The 20,158-nt window shown below is 44.0% G+C and overlaps 3 protein-coding genes across 5 annotated transcripts; 2 read left to right on the top strand and 1 right to left on the bottom strand.

The window, feature by feature from the left end:
- The first annotated feature begins 230 nt into the window (after window positions 1-230).
- On the top strand, window positions 231-6,368 carry LOC139657845 (synaptopodin 2-like protein). The gene is made up of 8 exons (XM_071535789.1): window positions 231-340; window positions 2,241-2,350; window positions 2,583-2,667; window positions 2,775-2,970; window positions 3,111-4,183; window positions 4,389-5,200; window positions 5,650-5,853; window positions 6,103-6,368. Exons 1-8 carry the CDS (start codon window positions 249-251, stop codon window positions 6,345-6,347), a joined length of 2,817 nt encoding a protein of 938 aa, XP_071391890.1. The 5' UTR covers window positions 231-248; the 3' UTR covers window positions 6,348-6,368.
- Window positions 6,369-9,077: 2,709 nt separating this feature from the next.
- On the bottom strand, window positions 9,078-12,742 carry LOC139657846 (butyrophilin subfamily 1 member A1-like). Its single transcript, XM_071535790.1, has 10 exons — window positions 12,548-12,742; window positions 12,226-12,291; window positions 11,332-11,685; window positions 10,948-11,229; window positions 10,729-10,827; window positions 10,293-10,322; window positions 10,181-10,198; window positions 9,950-9,973; window positions 9,738-9,782; window positions 9,078-9,649 (listed from the first exon to the last, which is right to left on the bottom strand). The coding sequence occupies exons 1-10, from the start codon at window positions 12,549-12,551 to the stop codon at window positions 9,078-9,080; spliced, it is 1,494 nt and encodes a 497-aa protein (XP_071391891.1). The 5' UTR covers window positions 12,552-12,742.
- Window positions 12,743-13,407: 665 nt separating this feature from the next.
- On the top strand, window positions 13,408-19,473 carry mfsd8 (major facilitator superfamily domain containing 8). Of its 3 annotated transcripts, XM_071535780.1 has the most exons (13): window positions 13,408-13,439; window positions 13,777-13,840; window positions 14,096-14,178; window positions 14,566-14,609; window positions 15,077-15,317; window positions 15,643-15,756; window positions 15,992-16,136; window positions 16,361-16,419; window positions 16,575-16,683; window positions 16,825-16,959; window positions 17,070-17,173; window positions 17,477-17,703; window positions 18,285-19,473. In XM_071535780.1, exons 2-13 carry the CDS (start codon window positions 13,782-13,784, stop codon window positions 18,489-18,491), a joined length of 1,527 nt encoding a protein of 508 aa, XP_071391881.1. In that variant the 5' UTR covers window positions 13,408-13,439; window positions 13,777-13,781; the 3' UTR covers window positions 18,492-19,473. The 3 variants fall into 3 exon arrangements, with proteins under 3 accessions (XP_071391881.1, XP_071391880.1, XP_071391882.1); XM_071535779.1 differs by having other exon boundaries at window positions 13,433-13,840; XM_071535781.1 differs by lacking the exon at window positions 13,408-13,439 and having other exon boundaries at window positions 13,808-13,840; window positions 14,096-14,174.
- Window positions 19,474-20,158: the final 685 nt, after the last annotated feature.

Raw genomic sequence — 20,158 nt, 5'->3', positions numbered from 1 at the left:
TGGGCCAACTTGAATGCAAAACACTGGTATGACTGCACTTCCAGATGGATAGATGAAAGATCACAGCGCCCCATCAAATACAACAATCACATTTCATTCGCAGCATCCAATAAATCTGAATTTTGGGGTTTTAAGTCTTTATTTTCTTTAGAAGTGTACCCCATTTTACCATTAGAACCCCCAAGGATATTCTGCACATGCGCATTGTGCAATCTACCGGAGCGCGAGAGGTAGGGAAGGGAGTCCTAATGGCGGAGAACGTACGGTCGCCTTTTGACTACCGGGAGCCACCGACTCTCGACAGCGACGGAGATGGGAGCAAGCCGCCGCCGCCACGGGGGTGAGTGAACCGAGCCCCCGTCGCCGCACCGGGTGTTTTCACTAGGGATTTGTTAGCAAATATCAAGAGCCAGAAACGCACGCGCTGCGAGCGTGCATGTTTGTTTAGTTCCAAGCCTTTATTCGCGTGCATGATTTTAACGTTATGTTGCAAAATAAAACGGAGCAGGGAAAGTGATTTTTGTTTGGTTTTGGGGCGCAGTTGCGGCGTTCTGCAGGCTTGTATCTTCTCGTAGCTGCCTCGATCCATAATCAACAGTCAGCTTTTGATTTTTGATGTTTTGTCGGGAAAGAAGTCATTCTGTTAGCTTAACGTTAGCTACTGAAAGCTAGCTGGCTAGCTGTGGTTTAGCAAGCTTAGCATGCACCCATCAGAAATCACCAGCTAACTGTTGGGTGTTTAACCTAGTGGTCTGCTCGCCGCCCGGTCATCCACTTGTGGACCAGCCCCGTCGTAGCTTTGATTTCTCAGATTACAGATCTCTGCGTATAATCTTTATCAAAGCACGCACGTCAGTATTACTATACTATAACACTGGTCAGCTGTTGTAGATCAGTGATTCTCAACCTTTTTCATATCAAGGACCCCATAATTTAGTCCACATTAGAGCCACGGACCCCCATTTGATGATTTTGTCTCTCGGACCCAAATCTGAGAATATTTTTATTGTTAGATATGATTTTGTCCAGAATCCCATGACTACCTGTGTTGTAGGTCGAGAGATAACAGTGAAACTATGATCACAACAGTCATTCTTCTACATTCTCCAACTGTGTTAACTTCTTGTAAATGAAATAGTGGTGAAGTTTAACAGTTCATCCATTTGCTGGGGACCCCCTGGGACGCCCTCAAGGACCCCTGGTGGTCCACGGACCCCACGTTGAGAACCACTGTTGTAGATGACTCGTGGCTATTTAGCTTTGGAGTAAACAAAGTTGCTGACCATGAACAAAATGCATCAGAAACAGTTGCACTCTGCCTGTCACGAGTCTGAATGAATGAATGAATGAATGATGGATGGTTTGTTGTGTAAATACAAGTATCTGTAACTGACTTACAAAGTCTGACTGACGATAGAACGAAGGAGTGGAGTCAGTTCGAGTGTTTTAATAACAATCATAATAAAACAGATAAAAACATATGTTTAGTTGTCTGTTTACACTACCCAAGGTTTATGGTCAGGCTACAATCAATGTAGTTCCAGTGAAACGGATTTGATGTTGTGTCGTGATTTAAATGACACCTGCGCACTGTCTTCACTTGCACATTATAATAAATCTAATTTTGAACATCAAAACTCAAACATTCCAAATTTAAATGTTCAAGTCAAGACATTGTGTGTGTTCTCAGTCTTTTTTTTAAATTTATTGGGGCATGCGTTTCGTCTCCTATATGCACCAGATACGAAAACTAGCAATACCAGTTGTTTGGAAGATTCCCACATTAAGTCATCTATGATGGCATTACAAATAGATCATACAATTTTCATTTTTCTGAAGGGGTTAGAATTCCTCACAGTTGAAAAATGTTGCAAATAAGACTAGACTAGAAAAAGACTCACAATGAAGCAGAGGCTGCACATGATGTGTAGCATCGTCATCATCAGCACCACCATCATCATCATCATCACTGTCTCTAAGTATCAGTATCATCTTCATTATCTCTGCTACTATCGCAATCAGTTAAACAGTTCAGAGCCTTTTGGTCGTTGATTTGAATGATTCACCTACCTGATAGAGAAGTACTGTGAACAGACTGATGTATTGATTTGCCACAGACATTGCATGCTTGGCTCACTTCAGCTGCCCTCTGTCCAAACATTTACAGTAGTACAATCTTGAGCATTGCTTTGTCTGAATGTATCACTGTGCTAAATGAAGCCCTGGTTGTGTTTTTGTAGGCGTGTGTGTGGGAGAAAAAGGAAGGGAACACCTGTGAAGGTGTGTGACCGAGCGTATGTAACAGAAGATGAGGAGGAGGAGAGCATGTCAGAACACAGCTACAGCCCTGGTATATATATATACATATACAGACACACACACACACACTCACTCACCTGCTGTTGGTGTTTTTATCCACTCCCGGTACTGATGAAGAATGTAAAGTGTACCAATGCACATATTAGCAGGGTGTTGTAGTGAGTAGGAAACTGTCTCTCAAACACAAGCCTTGGGTCAGGGATCAATAGAGAATCACAAAAGAATTTAGATGTACTAGATTTAACCAGGCCACTCTTGCCCAGGTGATGGCCAATACCCAGAGGGTGCAGAGGACCGCCTCCCTCCACCTGGCAGTCCCTACTACCTGGCTGACCCCGCCCAGCTCTGGTAAGGAAGACCCTCACCATGGTAACTGTGATGGGCCGCATGGCTACCATCAGCCGTTGCTGGTAGGTAAGGGATCTGCATTTCTAATCTCAGTTTATGTTCCTCAGTGTGCCGGAGCTGGGTGAGGAGGGGGCCAGTGGCGTCCGGGGACCTGTGCTCTTCCACCCCCCACCCAACTGCCGGATTCGAGAGGTCCACTGCGGCACGCAGGTACGGTTGGTCGTCATAGCAATCCGAGACATCGCCAAAGGGGAGGAGATCACAGTGGACTACAGCCTGACGGACTGGGGCGAGAATGCCATGGTCAGTCACTTTACGTAAATACTGCATTTGGTACAAGGAATGTTTAACTTGTGTGTATTCACTTAAAATGTACAACCTGTTTATATTTCTCGATGTTGAGCTAATGCGGTTGGTTTTCTTTAAAATCTGCGTCTAACCAGGAGGAGGAGGGTGGCCCCCACCCACTGTCGCTCTCCGTCTCTGATTACCTTACCCCCTCCTGGTCGCTGTCGCCCTCATCCTCCCCGCTCACCCACTCCGAGCCCAGTGACTCCGACCGCGAGGAGGACGAAGAGGAGGAAGACGATGATGACGACGACGACGATGAGGAAGAGGAAATGGAGGAGATGAGGGGCCGGATTCTACGCCGTCGCAAGAAACGCAAGATTGCCGCGGTGGTCAATTCGAAGAAGAAGACCACGGCCACCGCCTCCAGAGGGCCCGGGCGCCCCTGTTCGTCTTTTTCCCGCCCAGCACCCGTCGCGCCCCCAGCCAGATCCCAGTCGCAGCCCCCGGTCGGCGCCCTGGCACCCCCAACCACCAACATCAACAATAACATTAACATAAACATTGGCGGCTCCAGCGGGGCCACGGTGAGCCGGCGGCAGCACTGCCCATACTGCGGCCGCCACTATCGTTCTCTGGCACGCCACCTGGAGAAGCACCACGCCAACCAGCCCGAGGTCAGAACAGCCATGGAGCTGGCGCACCTCCACACGCACAGCTCCTCCAACGGCAGTGCCTCACACCCTCACCCCTCATCGTCGTCCACCTCCACCGCTCACACTCACTCCTTCGCTGTCCCTCAGCCCTCTTCCTCCAACCCCGCCCCGCCCCCCCTCTTCTCCAGGGAGAGGGAATCACCCACTACTCGCTCAAGCACGGGCGGCGTCTCGTTCTCGCTCTCCCTGTCCCCGCCCTCTTCGGCTCAGCCAGCCGCCACCAAGAAGGCGCCCAGCTTAACACTGCCCACCTCTAAACGAGCGGCGGCCCCGATAGCGCCACGGGTGAAGAGTCCGTCGCCACCGCCTCCCCCGCCCGCTCCCAGGAGGGGTCGGAGGATGAAGAGAGAGAAGCAGGAAGAGCAGCAGAAGGTGGAGGAGTGCTCAAGAAGTAAAGAAGAGCTGGTTCCTCCTCCAACTCCAGAGCCAGACGTAGATCCAGATGAAGATCTAGAGCTGAGTGGAGAAGGGGAGGATGATGTCCCAGAGGAGAAGAATGGAGAGGTTGCAAGGTGTGGTTGGATAAATGTTGTTTTACTTTGGAAAACATTAAAGCACTGTTGTCAGTGATACTCCATTCTGAGTATCTGATGATAACCACTGCTGAAAAGTAATACTTTTTGTTTTTTTAGCAATTAGAGATTTATTTGTGAGGTTTTGGGGTGTTGGGTAGTATGTTGTGCTGTTTAAAGCAGTATTCTCTCTCTCTGTTTGCAGCTCTCACAGACATCACATGTCTCCACTTCTCTCCTCCCTCTCCTGTTTGGTCCTCTACCTCCGCCGCCAGCAGCACTCGTCCTTCCTGTCTCTAACCCGCTCCCCCCATTCTGCTGAGGCCTGGCGCCTGCTCTGCCACTCCAGCCTCTCCCTGCTCATCCTCTACAATCGCCACCGCGAGTGTGAGGTGGCCAAACTCACTATCCAGGACTACCGCAACCGTACCACCCCCCAGGCCAGCTCCACCACCAGCTCCCCAACTGGCACGGAGGCCCTCCTCTCCCCCTTCGAGCGCCAAGTCCTCTGTCACCTTCCGCGGGCCGGTGTCTTGGGCAAGCGCGGCCGCATCCAACCGCTCATCCTCCCGCCACACTGTGAGTCCTGCCTGGAGCTGCTCCTCCAAACCAGCCCCAACGTTGGTGTGGACCCAGAGAGCCCCTACGTCTTCTCCCGGCCCTACCACTCGCCTGCCACCCCACTGCGGGGCACGGACCTTCTGCGAAACCTGGCGCGGACCAGTGGGGCCAAGAACCCCGGGGCGTTGACAGCGACACGGGTGCGGCGGCAGGTGGCCATCCTGACCCAGTTGTTACTACTAGAGGAGGGAGAGGGCCAGGGCACACCAGGGGCCGGCGCCGCCAAACGTCTGGAGGATTTCCTGGAGCGCGAGTACCATGTGACCCAGAACTGCTCCGCTATCGTCCGGGACCCGGCGCTGATGGGCCGCGTTGGTCGGGTGGTGCTTTATGGAGAAAGGGAGGGCGTGCTTTTCCGAGGAATGAGCCTGCAGCACATCTGTCTTGAGTTGGATGGTAAGAAATCACGTCATGCATTTTTCTTTTTTCAGTAGAAAATAGTGAGGCCTCTAGGGTCCCATCAGTAGGTATTCCATGCAACCTAAATAACATTTAAGTGCAACTTCTGTTTCTGTAAAGTAAGAACCAACGGGTGAGCTCGCAGCATGTCCGCCTGGAGTTAGATCACAAGAAGTATCAAGATTTGTTGCATTTATTTCATTTGAGTGGAAAAATAATTGTTTATACAGTGAAACCAGTTACGTGTATAGGTGGTATTTCATGCCATTCCACTTAAATTACATTTAAGGACAAAAAGAAACCAATTCAGTAAGGAACCAATTTAGTAACAGTATTGCAGCTTGTCCCTGAGGTTTACTCCAGATCACAACCAATTTGCCAGAAATTGTCCGTTGTGTGTTAGTCATTTGAGTTAGCTACCTTCTCTGTTATATGTCTGTCTACAGTGATGTCTGGCAACTCAGCAGACTCCTTTTCAGAGGATTCGGAGGCGGAGGGGGAGAAGGAGGAGGTTAAGGAGAAGACAGAGGTGATGGTGAAGAAGAAAGGACCAGGCCGACCCCCACGGAAGAAGAGAGGACCCCTTCCTTCATCAGTTAACCCATCGCTAGCCAGTGTCCATAAAAGGAGGTGTATTCAGCCCAAATCAGGTAACCATCTGTGTTTTTGGTGTGTAGGTTGATAGATCTGTGTCTGTTTGATCTTGGCTTCCGACTAGCTTGGCAGACTAGCTCCGATTTGCCAAGCGTCAGACAAGCTGTTGATGTTAATTTGATTCTATACAGGCTACAGATATGCCTTAGGAACAGGATCAGTGGAGCACATATTCTACACCGGGCATTTATTCTTTCCGTATCCATCCATGTACTCTTTGTAACACCTCCCTCCCAATCTCTCAGGGAAGCGCGGTGTGCTGAAGCGTCCCTGGTCGGAGGCGGAGCGCGTGGCGGTGGAGACTCACCTGAAGAGGAACATCGTGGAACTGCGCGTCCCCGCCAAGGCAGACTGCGAGCGCTGCCTGGAACTCTGCCCCCTGCTGGTCAGCAACCAGCGAGACTGGCGGGCGATCAAGTTTTACGTCCACAACCGCATCCAGCTGCTGAAGAAGCAGGGGAGGAGAGAGAGCGCGGGCTCGGTCTGCTAGGTCAGAGACTGAGGGCAAAACAAAGAGATGGAGGAGGACACGCACCATATTGTATACGCCACCAGCAATCACGATGAAGAGAATAAGTCCTGGTTATGGTGGAGTGCAGCTTTTTCTTTTTTTTTCTCTCTCTCTCTCCAAACGCGACTTTGTTTTTTAAAACTCCATGGATGCAGTACCTGGAATTAGGCGCACTATCAGGCCTAGCCCCGTCACCCTGGTCGTAAGGGATTAGTGTAATAAAACTGACAGAACTGAGAGAACAGATGGGACGCTGAGATTGAGGAATATTTGTCCTCAGTGTCGGAGGTGCCCATGCCTGTTTTTGACAGATATTTTGAAGTGGTTGGACACGATGTACCGAAAGTGTGAGTATGAGTTCAGACACGGTGAACGCTCTTAGGTCTAGTGTCCACTTCCACAAAAGGCTGATGACCAAACATGAATGTGTAAAGATATGGAGGAAGAAACCAATGGCTCCGACCCTTAAAGTCCCCATAGTTAGCCTGCGTCTTCTGGACTGAGACATTTATGAACATGTATAGTTTGTGTTTGATATCGATAATTGACTGGCATTGCGCCCCCAACCCATGGCTCTCATAACTGACAAGTGTATTAAAACGTATTCTTCAGTCTTGGACCATGATGCACCTGTGAAGTGGTTCTCGCATACCTCTCTATACCACGATCGTAGTCAAACTAGTATGTATCAAGGCACGCCTACTTGAATTTGTTTATTGCGTATCAGACATTTTTTTTTATTCTTTTACTTCAGAATCAATATGGTCTTATTCACAATGTAAATACTTGCTAATCAATGAAAAGTATACAGTAGTGATGACAAAGTTAGTATTGTGCTATGGTGTACATATTGTAAATACTACCTGTACTTATTAAAGTGTATGACATTTTGCTGTGTTTTCTTAAACTGGATTGTAAAGTGAGGTTTTACATTGTGGACACATAATGATACAAAGAAAATAGAAATCATGAATAAATATAAAAATCACAGATTATTGATTGTATTGGTTGATACAGTGAAAACTACACGGGTTAGATATTTTACCCATAAGTTGTACACTACATTTTCAACACAAAAAACAAACACAAAATATCACAAATTTCAAAATGAAGCAAACACAAAATATCACAAATTTCAAAATGAAGCAAACACAAAATATCACAAATTTCAAAATGAAGCAAACACAAAATATCACAAATTTCAAAATTAAACAAAATATCACAAATTAAGCAAACGCATAAAATACAAAAATTGTCAAGAACATTCTCAGGTAGTAACTGTCTTAAAATAAGAGTTGACTAGTGTTGCCCTGTTTTGTGAGAAAAAAATTCAACAATTGTCAGTGAATGTCACAAGGATGGGTTTAGGAGATTAACTGTCAAACTTTGCTGAGTATCAAACCAAGCAGCTCAGTAGCTTTGTGCTATTTTTCATGGATTATTTGGATCTCCATTAGTTATTACCACCAAACAGCTATCGGGATCGACAATAACATTAACCATTATTTGAGCTAGATATTAAGTGTACAAATAAAATTCAGACTTGATTGCTATCCTGTACAATATATACAATTATGTTAAAATGAGTCATAAAAATTACTTACTGACAGCACAGGTCCAAGAAACTCTCAACTTCAGAGGAATTAAGCTGCCTTTTGCTAGAAGTATTAGCAATATATAGTAATATTAAGGCAAAGTTTCACTGCCTTAAAATTGTAAGTTGACTGAAATAGCACTGAATAGATTGGTCAAAGATCATTAGTTGCTCTAATGTAGTAACTGAGTGAACTTAAGACAATACGTTTAGTTTATTAGTTTAATCCATTAATTGAAGAGCTGCAGTCCAGTGTTGTTGTATAATGGCAGTAGGGATTTAACTGGATACTAATTTTCATCATGGTTCTCATTTTCATTTTTTATCAGACCCATGATTCACCTAAGATACATATATAACAAGTGTCCATCTTGTAACTTCATTCTAACCAGAAGAAGGAAGGGTTTATAGAGAGTTATGGAGAAAGTCTGCTAATAAGCTAACATTGTTTCTTAATAAACTTTAGCTAATATGATGAGTTTAGTGAATGCTTCGTAAGGTGTTCTTACCACTCAAGTCACAAGACGTTAACTCATGATTAGAAGTCATGAAGCTGATAACTAGCAAAGTTGACAAACATCTATACATTAATGATTAAACTTGATTTCACTAAATTTCACAATTAGTTTTTACAGTGTGGTATGAGCTACACTGGCTCAAAATAATCCTTAATATTAACAACTGTTAGTAATATAATTGTCACATAGTAGTGCTGGAGTAGTGCTGTCACATAGTAGTGCTGGAGTAGTGCTATCAGTACTGTGCCAATTTGTGGTGTCAATATTAATTAAGCTGTTGAAAAGATTGGTGAATTTCTTAAACTGGATTCTCAGATTTTCGACTATGCTACTCTACTAGCAGAAGGAACAAGGAACATTAGATGTCAAGAGGACATTTGAGTCAGTCCTCAGCTTTCCCTGCATTGACATGAGCAAACCACATTTACACTTGGTTCAATTCATTTTGTGTATCCTGTTTTTTTTTTTACCTTCAGCACAGGAAAAGGCTGAAACTACAGCCCAAGTAGGATGTTCTCCAAGTGGTTTGCACATTATTTCATCTCACCCTTCTTATAACAGTAGTTACATTTGACATCAAGACTAATATTTTGTAACTTATGAATCTGAATCTGAGGTGTGCTCCCCTTCAGAAGGCTGACACTGTATGTTTTCCCTATGTAATATCTCCATAGGGGCATCGTCACCTTTACCAGGATTGAAAAAAGGAAAGACTTCTCCTGTGAACCTAGCTGCTAGAGTGACAATATGTCTATTTTCTTCTACATTGTAAAAGGAAAGCTCTCCACTGTCATAGTTCAAATACACACCAAGAGTCTTTGGTCTGGAATGGATAGGAAGTAAAACGGCTGGTTCTGTGTTAAACTGGAATCTGTCTTCTGTGTTTGAGGAGAGGAACCAGAAACCATTGGATGGAGTTGGTGGTATCTTCAATTCATGAAGGTTGACAGTTGCACTCGTCACTCCTACCCACCAGGACTTTTTGGGGTCCGTGTTTTCTCTGACCAACAAAACCTCCCAGTAGTACTTTCCAGAAGAGAAGCCAGGTGTTCCCTTTATAGATGTGAGGAGAGTGACCTCACCATCAGCGTCTCCCACATCTCTCACAATTTTACCATCTGGGGTTTTTCTCAGATGTGGATTTTCTGTCTTGTCAAGTGTGACATTCACTGTGGAAAACAGAGAATGAGATCAGGATGAAAACAGGAAAGTTCAGGATAGAGCAATACTTGACAAGTGCAGATCTCAGCAGATTACCTTGATGTTCGTTGGCCTCTGCTAGAGATGTTTCTTGGGCCACATCTGAAATTGAGAAATAAAATAAAAGTGGATCTCACACTCCAACAAAATGATTTGTTCCCAGATAAACTGACATCTCATTAGTGCAAGTGGTTTCCATGTTGAGAAGCTGTCATGGATTGTGCTTTGCTTTGACTTTATGAAGTAAAACAGAGTGAGTCAATCCTTACCTCCTGATAGAAGGTTTTGAGTTTCTGGAAGAAATAGACAAATGGTTAATAATTCTTAGGTCTAACCTATGGGATCGGTTTTCATTAATTATCAAATCACACTGATGGTAACAGTGCATTTGATCCACTGAGTATCATCACTTGGTCATCATGGGCACATATTGTAGAGTTTTATTGAAATGCTGAGTAAAAATGAGACTGTGGTCAAAGTGACTGTGTGGTCTTCCTTACCCTCTGAATGATCATTTCCTGAAATACAAAGCACAAATTACCATTTAAGGTATAAGTATAGTATAGTTTTGAACTTGCAAAGTAGCAGATATCTCTTTTAAAAAACCCTTACCGGTTTCAGGATCCGATTTGGATCTGCTCCCTGAAACACAAGACAAACACATGAGGCTTTGATTTCAGTCAGTATTCATATTTCCATCAACATGGGACACTGGCCACACTGCCAACATCAAGATGGGGGACACTGCCAGACTCAACAAACTGGTTTAGCTGGTTGACTCTGTAACTGGGCTGAACTTGGACACTGTGGAGGAGGTGGTGGAGGATGAGGTCCAACTGCACACACACACCCTTCAACTGGACTGTACGCCTGTTTGAGCACACTTCTTGTATTACCTTTATGTATTGCACTGCCAGATCTTCCAGGTCTACTCTCTGCTTTTTGCTGTCTCTATCTATATTCTAGCCTTAATTTGTTTGTTTTTTTCCCCATGCGGATCAATTAAGTTTTGTCTCATTTCATCTCATCAAAACCATTAGACATTTACCTCTGTTTTTGAAGTACATTGCTCCAAGTACAGCCACGGCAGCTAAAGCTATGAGGGTCACGATGAAGGCCACCCATCCAGCCATCGAAGACTCGGTCTCTGAATAAAAAGAAATGTATTCGTTTCAAGTTATAAAAATCACCAAAAAGGATAAAGATACACACACACACACACAGTAAACACTTTTCCTGGACAAAACCAGCTCTTTCCCCCGTTCACCTGGCAGGAGGATCTCCAGGCGCACCCTTGCCTCCCTGACGTCCGCCTCAGACAGGCCTACAGAGCAGGAAACCTTGGAGGAGCTGGAGACCAGCAGCCAGCTGTGGACGGACACCAGGCTGTCTGCCTCGCTGACGTACACCAGGCTTTGCGGGGCCAGAGGCCGCTTGTGGTCGGACCAGCGCAGCTCGGGCTTCGGGTGCCAGCCTTCAGACTCACAGCTCACGTTCACCAGGTCGCCTTCTCTCCACACCGCTGACAGGAGGGGAGAGCTACCCGTTTCTACGAAAGAGGAAGAGAGATGCAGCAAGGAAGGACGATTTAAAGGTGGATGGGATGTGATGAAACGCAGTGGACTTTTTCCCTGCTTTTGGTAGCGCTCACCGGTCACGTTGAGACTGACGCTGGCCTTGTCGTAGCCCTGGTCGCTGCTCACATAGCAGGTGTACTCCCCTGCGTCCTCCAGCGTGACGTTCACCAGCTCCAGAGTGACGTCGCCCGCCTTCAGCCCGTCAGACTTCGCGTCCCGCAGGCCGAAGGACACTCGCCCCACGTACTCCGCCTGCTGGGAGCCGTCGGCGAGCCGTCTGAGGACCGGGGCGTCGAACAGGTTGTCGCGGTACCAGCGCACCTCCAGGCCCTCGGCGCTCTTCGGCGGGGTGAGCCAGCAGGGTAACGCTGCCGTACGACCCCGCCGCACTGAGACCGGGGCTCCCGGGACAGAGACTATGAAGTTTTCTGAGACATGAAACATGAATGTTGTTAGTTTTGGGAGACAGTAAAGATGAGAGTGGGAGGGGGGGTGACATGCAACAAAAGCCCCAGGCCAGATTCAAACCCAGGAGGTTGCAGGTAGCCTACATGGTATGAAACTTAGGTAAACTTAGGTTATGATATGACTATAATGTAATACTAACATAGATGTAATTGATGATCACTGCCCATTGAGCCACACAATCATGTTTTGTTTGACTGTGGACATAAAGCTATTCAAAATAACTGAGGCTTAAAACAATAATAATAGCACTTTACTAGAGTTTAAAAAGTGCTTTAAAAGTCAAATTAAAGCAAACATTATAGACTACTCAAAAAAATAACAAATAATAAAAAAGTAATATCAAGAAGGGTCCACAAGATAAAAATGTGTGTGTGTGTGTGTGTGTGTGTGGGGGGGGGGGGTAAAAACAATATACTAGTAAAAATAATATAATGATAATAATAATAGGATAAAAACATAATAGGATCACATAAAAAACAACAGTCTGCCTTGTCACTCACCAGAGGCGGCAAAGCACATAGATGCGCAGAGAGCAGTAACAAGGTACAGCAGCATCATCTGAAAGCCTACGGAAGAATAATAATTAGTATTTGCTTTCATGGTAATACAACAGCAAACTGGACAGTGATTGTTGGAGCATTGGCGCAAACGCTATCGTAAGAGACGCAAGCCTCCACGTGCGCATTCAGCGTCAGTGGAGCGTAAACAGAAAAAAATATCGACATTGTATCAGGTTCTTGAAATGAGAGGCAGAGACTGCAGCCGACAGTTACCTTATTACGTAAACTGATGATCAACCGCGCAAAATGAAATCAGGCCTACCCATTGTGTTGCTGTGATTCCACAAATGTAGAAATGTCCTTCAGAGTGCTTCCAGCAAGCTGTAACTTATATAGAGATCACTATGAACTGTAAATCAGCTTTAACTTTTAGTCGGCTCCTCCTCTTTGTCGTTATTTCTGGATGAAATTGGAAAATTAATGCAATTTCTGCGCTGACAAAGAAAATGCCACGCCACTCCCTGTCGATAGATTTTACTTTCACTTTCATTCATGACATGAGGTAAAGCATGGGGGGGGGGGGATTAAATAGGCCAAATGCATATTTAATTCAGATGAGTAATTTGTATTCTGCAATAATAGCTTCCTTAAAACAAAATTCACTACGTTTTGTTAATTCTTTTAGAGGACTCTGGTCTTTGGACTTTGTTTTTTTTTATAACATGGGTTATACATGTTTAACGGCTGCAATTTTATTCCACACACGCGGGGGCGCTCAAACCGCAAGGCTCACTAAATCAAATTAAGCCGAGTAAGAGAGGCGGAAGTGTTTATAAATATGTAGTTTGTCGATTTTCACGTGAGTAGGACCGAGCTGCGTCAAGTTACCCAGTAAGGCCAATAGTAATACCGGAAGGTATGTGTGTTTTTTTCAAAATAAAAGCGCAAAGTTGGTCACGTTTGAAAAATGGAGGAATATTGTGGTATTCATTAACAAAACACACTCTGGTGTGTGTGAAAAGTCCATATTCGAAACAAAGAATTTTATTTTCATTGAAATACAGATTATTTATTGAATATATTCCACATCGTTTTCTCTCTTGTACTCGCATTACACAAAACCGTTGTGATTTTGAAATCTGTTCCCGGAAGTCTTTTTTATTTTGTCTAACTCATTGGTCTAACTTGACACTGCTGCTGTCTACTGATATCTGGTAACTTACCACATCCTACGTAAAGCTTTTGCAGATTGTCGTATTTGGATTTTAACAGCGGTTAGAAAAATATTCCACTTTACCGTCGTGTGCGGTATAATTTAGGCTAACGTATAGCTACTAAGAGAGTGTAATGTTAGCTCCAGTGGTAAACTGATAGGCGAGAGCTAGCTTGCCTGGGTGAAAGGACTTTGCAGAAAAGAGCTATCTAACTTTACGTCTAGCTATCTGTCTCGGCTAAGTTACATGGCGAGTTAACATAAGACATATTGTCCTGTATCTTGAAAGTCACGTGCAGCTGCATAGCTTCGTTTTTGCTTTGGCTTGCTGTTTTTAGCAAATATGTCTCATCTTGTTGACTCTGACGAGAATACTCCATTGCTGAAGGATGATGCAAGCAGGTGAGTGCAGAGTTCACTGGCCGCTGGCTGTTGACAAACTGCTGGGTAAACATTCAACAACTGTTATGATCTTGTTTAAAGAAATAGGAAGTCAAAACACTGGTACTAACCCTATGTAATGTGGACCATGCGTGATGCTGTAAAACATACTGATCACACTGTTTTGGTAGAACCTTTCATGTTGATCAGCACCAGGAACAGTCACTCAAACTGCAAACTCCACCTTTGCTTTCTTGTCCTCTTGCCTGGAAACAGTGATGACTCCCAAGATGAAGACTACAAGAGTCGGTGGAGGTCTATCCGAGTCATGTACTTCACCATGTTCCTCAGCAGTGTAGGTGAGGATGCCATCACTGCCACACTAGTACCCCATGTATCAAACAGACTTCTGAGACTTTTGAAGTTCTTTGATGCATAAAGCATTGCTCCTACCTTACTTTACTACGGTTTTAAAGTAAAGAGTTAATCACATAAATGTAGACGGGCCTCCTGCATGCTTGGGTGGCATAGTGATCAGGGAGACATTCCTTTGGCCCGAGTTCAATGCCCCACAACAGCAAGCATCTGCTTTTCTGCACCTTTTTTGAGTGTTGGTTACAATCATAAAATTGCAGTGAATATGATGCTTCTGTGCCTGGCTTGTGTTCGATATGATTTGGTGCATAACTTAAGGTATAGGAGCTTTGATAGCATGTGACACTTGTTTGTTTCATGTCCTGTTTTAGGCTTCACTATTGTCATAACATCACTGTGGCCTTATTTGCAAAAGGTAAGCATGAATCACCCTTTTCTTACTGTTGACGCCATTAATGCAAATTAAGATGGAATATTTCTTTTGTTTTGATTTTGTAATGCACAAAAGAAAAACCACAGATTTACAGAATGGGAAAATTAAACTATGCTTATTTATAACTGCATAGGGAATGATTAATATCTTGGAAAACTTGAAACCAGTTGGTCAATTAAACATTGTTGCTGGAAATACTGGGTTTTCTGTCTGAGCGATTCTGAATACATTTTTTTATTTATTTTTATTTGAGTACTGAAATATGCTTTGTGGTCTAATTTGCAGGTTAAATGTTTTGAGTTTAATTGCATGTATCAGTAACGGAATTCCAACAATTGCTTAATAATATACAGTCCCATATCTTCGTATTATAGCATTTATTATAGCATTGTCAGAACTCATTCCTCATGCCCATTACTATCACTTTGCTCGGTGTGTGTTCCTTGTAGATTGATGACAGTGCAAACGCCAGCTTCCTGGGCTGGGTGGTGGCGGCCTACAGCCTGGGTCAGATGGTGGCCTCACCCATTTTTGGCCTGTGGTCCAATCACAGGCCGCGCAGGGAGCCGCTGGTGTGCTCCATCTTCATCAACGTGTCAGCCAATATCTACTACTCCTACGTCTACCTGCCCACAACAGAAAACAAGTTCCACATGCTCATGGCCAGAGCCTTTGTGGGCTTCGGAGCAGGTGCTGTATGGGGGCCATGTGTTCAGCATGATCATTTAATGTTTAGCAGGTTTAAAGGGGAATGCCACCCATTTTATGATTTCACATATTTTATTTTATTTCTGTGCCCCAGGACAGTTCAGTCAATGACTGTGAACTTGCACCACTCTTTCCCAAAGCTAGAAAAAACCCTTGAAGTTGTGATGTCACTGGGATGTAAAATCAGGGGCTGCTCCAAAGACAATGAATGGGACACCAACTTTGTTGACCCATAAGATACGGGGGGGGGGGGGGACCCCTATATCCCCTATATCCCCTAACATCGGTGTTGGTCCTGTCTTGGCAGGTAATGTTGCCGTGGTGAGGTCCTATGTTGCTGGAGCCACATCTCTGAAGGAGAGGACCAGCGCCATGGCCAACATGAGTGCCTGTCAGGCCCTGGGCTTCATCCTGGGACCGGGTAAAGATGGCTGTGTTTTATTCTCATTTAATCTGGACAGTTTACTGAGCTCCCAGTCAGAGTAACTGGTCTTGGGAATGCAATCAAAAGTTCCAAATATTTAAGGAAAGTATGGAGAAAGGCAGTGCAACTAGCCACTATGCTAGTGTAGTGTATAATGTAGTGGTCATGATGTAGGTTAGAAAATATTGTAGACTTTATTTTGATTCATATATACTGTACTTTGATGCATTAGCTCTGCAGGCATGCCTGTCGTTCATTGGTGAGCAAGGCGTCACCGTGAAGATCATCGACCTGCAGCTCAACATGTACACTGCCCCGGCCTTACTGGCAGCAGCCTTTGGCGTCGTCAACATCCTGTTGGTTCTGCTGGTGCTGAGGTGAGGCTTTCCCCCGCATCCGAAAGTCACTGTCATGTATAAACAGTATGTGTGTGTGTTGGGGAGAGGGTTCGGGATTTGAGAGAATTGAATTGAGAGTACTTAACTAAACAAAACAAAACAATCTATCCTGGAGTTATGCTACACTTCTGTCAGTGGATTTGTACATGTTTTTTTATGCTATCATAATTATCTAAGATGTCTATCTTGACTCTCCTCATCAGAGAGCACTATGTAGATGACCATGGGAGACAGATTCAGGCCATCAACTACCTGTCAGAAGGTATGTGCTGTCCTACTCTTGACCTCATTTGACACATTCCCTTTTGTAATTACTTAGTCCAATAATTTGACTTGATATACCTGCAGTGCTTGTTGCAGGATATTGGTGAGTGTTTTGTGGTTGACGTCCATATCCTCCTCTTCCCTCTCCTGTAGATAGAGTTGACATTAGCCAAGAGACTGAGGAATCCATTGACCAGGTAGCGGTCCTGACCTCCAATGTCCTCTTCTTCATCATCATGTTCATCTTTGCTGTCTTCGAGACGTATGTATTGAATTCCACAGAGTATGAAGGCAGTCAAGTCAGAATGAGGCAAAGGCATTTCTTGTTACCTTAAGCCTGCCTCTTTGTACTCCACTGTGTTATTTGTTTGAGATCTGACTGGATGTTTTTTTTATTCCTCAGAATCGCCACCCCTTTGTCCATGGACATGTTTGCCTGGACGAGGAGAGATGCGGTGCTGTACAATGGCATCATCATCTCCTGCATTGGATTTGAATCCATCCTGGTGTTCATAGTTGTAAAGGTGGCCTCTCAAAGGTACCTGGACGATTTTGTTCCACCGCACATGTGAATGAACCGGGTGAATACAAATATATTTAAACTTCCTAAAGATTGGCTAATCGAGGGGAGTGTTTGTTCCCTTCCAGGATTGGGGATCGTCCTGTGTTGATGGGAGGCTTGGCCATTATATTCTGTGGCTTCTTTATTCTGCTCCCATGGGGGAACCAGTACCCTAAAATCCAGTGGGCAGGTATGGATTTTTTTTTTTGCAAAGATTGGTCCAGTGTCCTATGTTGTAGTGATTCATTGCTGCAGATGGAATGTCATTTTGGTGCTTTCCCCTCTTTCTGATTTAAAATAATACTGCGGTGGTCTCTGGGCTTTGTTAGTTTGAGGTTTTTAACAGAATTTTTATTTCCTTGTGGAGTGACGTTACAATGTTTGCTGTGTGTTGTAGCATGAAATTCAAGGGACTGCAGGAATACAACATCCTGCCTGAGAATCTTAGCATTGATTTAGCATGCACGTGTTTGCTTGTCTTTTCAAAATGCAGACATCAAGAACAACTCGGTGGTCAATCAGACCTTTGACGCCACGCTGGGCACCAACAGCACTTTGGAGCCAACGGGCTGCCCGCCTGAACAGACCTGGTGCCAGTATACTCCTGCCATCCACCTGGCACAGTACATCACCTCTGACACCCTCATTGGAGTGGGATACCCAGCTTGCAATGTGATGTCTTACACACTGTACTCCAAAATCCTTGGACCCAAGCCTCAGGTAAGAACAGCTTTGGGCGACAGTAGCCTAAAGGTTAGAAAAGTGACTAGAAGCTCTTAGGTTTGATTCCTCAGTCAGGCAGGGAAAGACTTAGTGGGGAAAGTGAATGAGAAATGCTTTTCCCTTGATCAACAACTACCATCAGATTGCCCTTTAGCAAGGCATTTAACCCCTTCAGCTGCCCTAGTGGAACAAATCTGTGGTCAACAGTAGAGGCTTAAGTAGCTCCTATGTGTATATATATTTTTTATATAGTTTTGTTTTGGGGTTTTTTAATGGCAAAGGGGTTATTGAGATGAATGGGTCATTCTTATTCAATATCTTAATAGGAATGAGTGTGTTTGCCTCGTCTCCTATTGCTTCCTACCAGTATGAATCATCTTAACCCTCCAGTCCTGAAAAGTTTCAAGCATTTTGCCAAGTGGCATTTCCAAAATGTTCAGCGTGCTTCAAACCATTAGGAGTGCATTCATAAATTTCTCAAACGTTTATGCGTTTTACTTTATCTTTGTTGCATAATTAGATGAATGAACTTGATGTGAAGTTCACAGAAAGTGGATGTTAACTGTCTGTCTCTGCAGGGTGTGTACATGGGCTGGCTGACGGCCTCTGGCAGCGGGGCACGGACATTGGGCCCCGTCTTCGTCTCCCAGGTGTATACCATCCTGGGACCCCGATGGGCCTTCAGCCTGATCTCTGGCATGGTGCTGGGGGCCATCGTGCTCCTGGCTTCGCTCTACCACAGACTCATCGCCTTCTCTGTGCGCCACGGAAGGATTGTGGAGTAACCATGGTGATTCCCTCACTTTTTAAACTGCAGGGCTGAGGGCCACTTCCCCACTTTTTCTTTTAACGACTTGTAGCCAAAATGTTGGCTATAATTGAGGCTTTTTGTTGCTGTTACTTTGGGATGTGGTAACTGTTGAGAAATGCCTTTTAGAGTTTGCGACTCAGGGTTGACCTTTAAACTGTTCAGCGGAGAGATAAGGTCAGATCATTCCTTGTGAGCTGACCAATGATGGCCGCTTCGCTAGTTAAAAAGGGACTAATGCTAGCACTACAGCTGCTCTTTCACTCAGTGTAAAAGAAGCCATCTTGTATGACACTGACTTGTATGAGGTGGACCATTGATATCAAATAGGCGGTACTTTTTGAATTCAGTTTTGCTGAATAATACTTGTTACTGAATTATAATTTTTAGTACATGTATGCAATTGCATTATTGGTTTTAAAGAAATGAATTTCAAAGCATTTGAATGCACAGTCTGTCAAGCATTTGTCAGACCTGATAAAGTTCTCGCATTGAATTATACAGTTGTGGGATCCACAGAGATGTGGATTATGTATGGGAGCACCCATGATTTACATTAACTGTACATCAATGGTAATCTGTAATCAAATTGTTTAATATTCAATTTTTATAGACAGAAAATGTACTGATTACTGAATTGCATGATTGGTTGGATGCGGCATTCTCGTTAAAATGTGCCGATTGAGCAGATAACTGTTTTAAATTGTAAATATTGAGAATATTATGAATGAGATTTCAGAATTTTAATTTAATTGCATTGATTCTTCTTGATTCAATCTTGCGAGATAAGCAAATTTTATATAGACACTACAAATGACAACATTTCCAAGCTCATGTATTTACCTCTGCTTGAACAGGTTGATATTTATTGTCTATTTTCGTCAACAGCTTCATTTGTTGTTTAAAACTGCGACTACTGTTTTTCCCCACCTGAATTAGTTCATAAAATAATGACAGAAAACTTGTGTGTTTGTACTCATAATGACTAACTCTATGCATTGTGTTAAAGAATGAATGTTGTCTCAATTTTAAAATGGCACTTTCTTAATATTATATTGTGTCCTATTCTTTGTTATATTTCATACGGACTGTTATAGCAATAATAACATCGCCACACAGCCATCATGGTAGGAAAATAACAGGTGATTGTAATCAATGAACAGGTGATTAGAATCAAGTGACAGCCACAGCCAATGAGCTGTGTATGTGGTAAAGCACCTTATTGGAAGGAAATGCATGTGACATCATGGGAATACTATGAATAGACAGATGGAGTTGTGGCTCATCTTCTCCATCCATTGCCTTGTGTGTAGAGTGTAATATGAGCTGAAGCCAATGATATTATTCCCTGGTCTTTTTCTACAGTTGACCACAAGACTAAGCTCTAATGCTGAGGGACTAGACCCTGTATTTACTGTGTACACTATACATACAGCATGGAGCGGATATCAAAAGTATACACACTCTTAAAAAAATCTAGCTTTTATTGTCTTGAAGGCTTAAATAGAAAGTGACTTTTTCCCTTTTCTTTTATATCTGTGTATCAGTATATCAGTACCTATTGGCTGGTAACCAACCAGTCAATCATTTATGTGACAAACGGGGTCAAACATACACAAACAGGATTTTATGGAGGGAGTGCAA

This window comes from Centroberyx affinis, unplaced genomic scaffold (assembly GCF_046629955.1).
Source record: "Centroberyx affinis isolate AG114_WGS23_722 - 3 ecotype Tasmania unplaced genomic scaffold, CSIRO-AGI_Caff_v1 ptg002764l_1, whole genome shotgun sequence".
NCBI classification, from domain to species: Eukaryota; Metazoa; Chordata; class Actinopteri; order Beryciformes; family Berycidae; genus Centroberyx; species Centroberyx affinis.
Note: the sequence above shows the minus strand (reverse complement) of the source record. Positions and strands in the feature narration are given on the sequence as shown.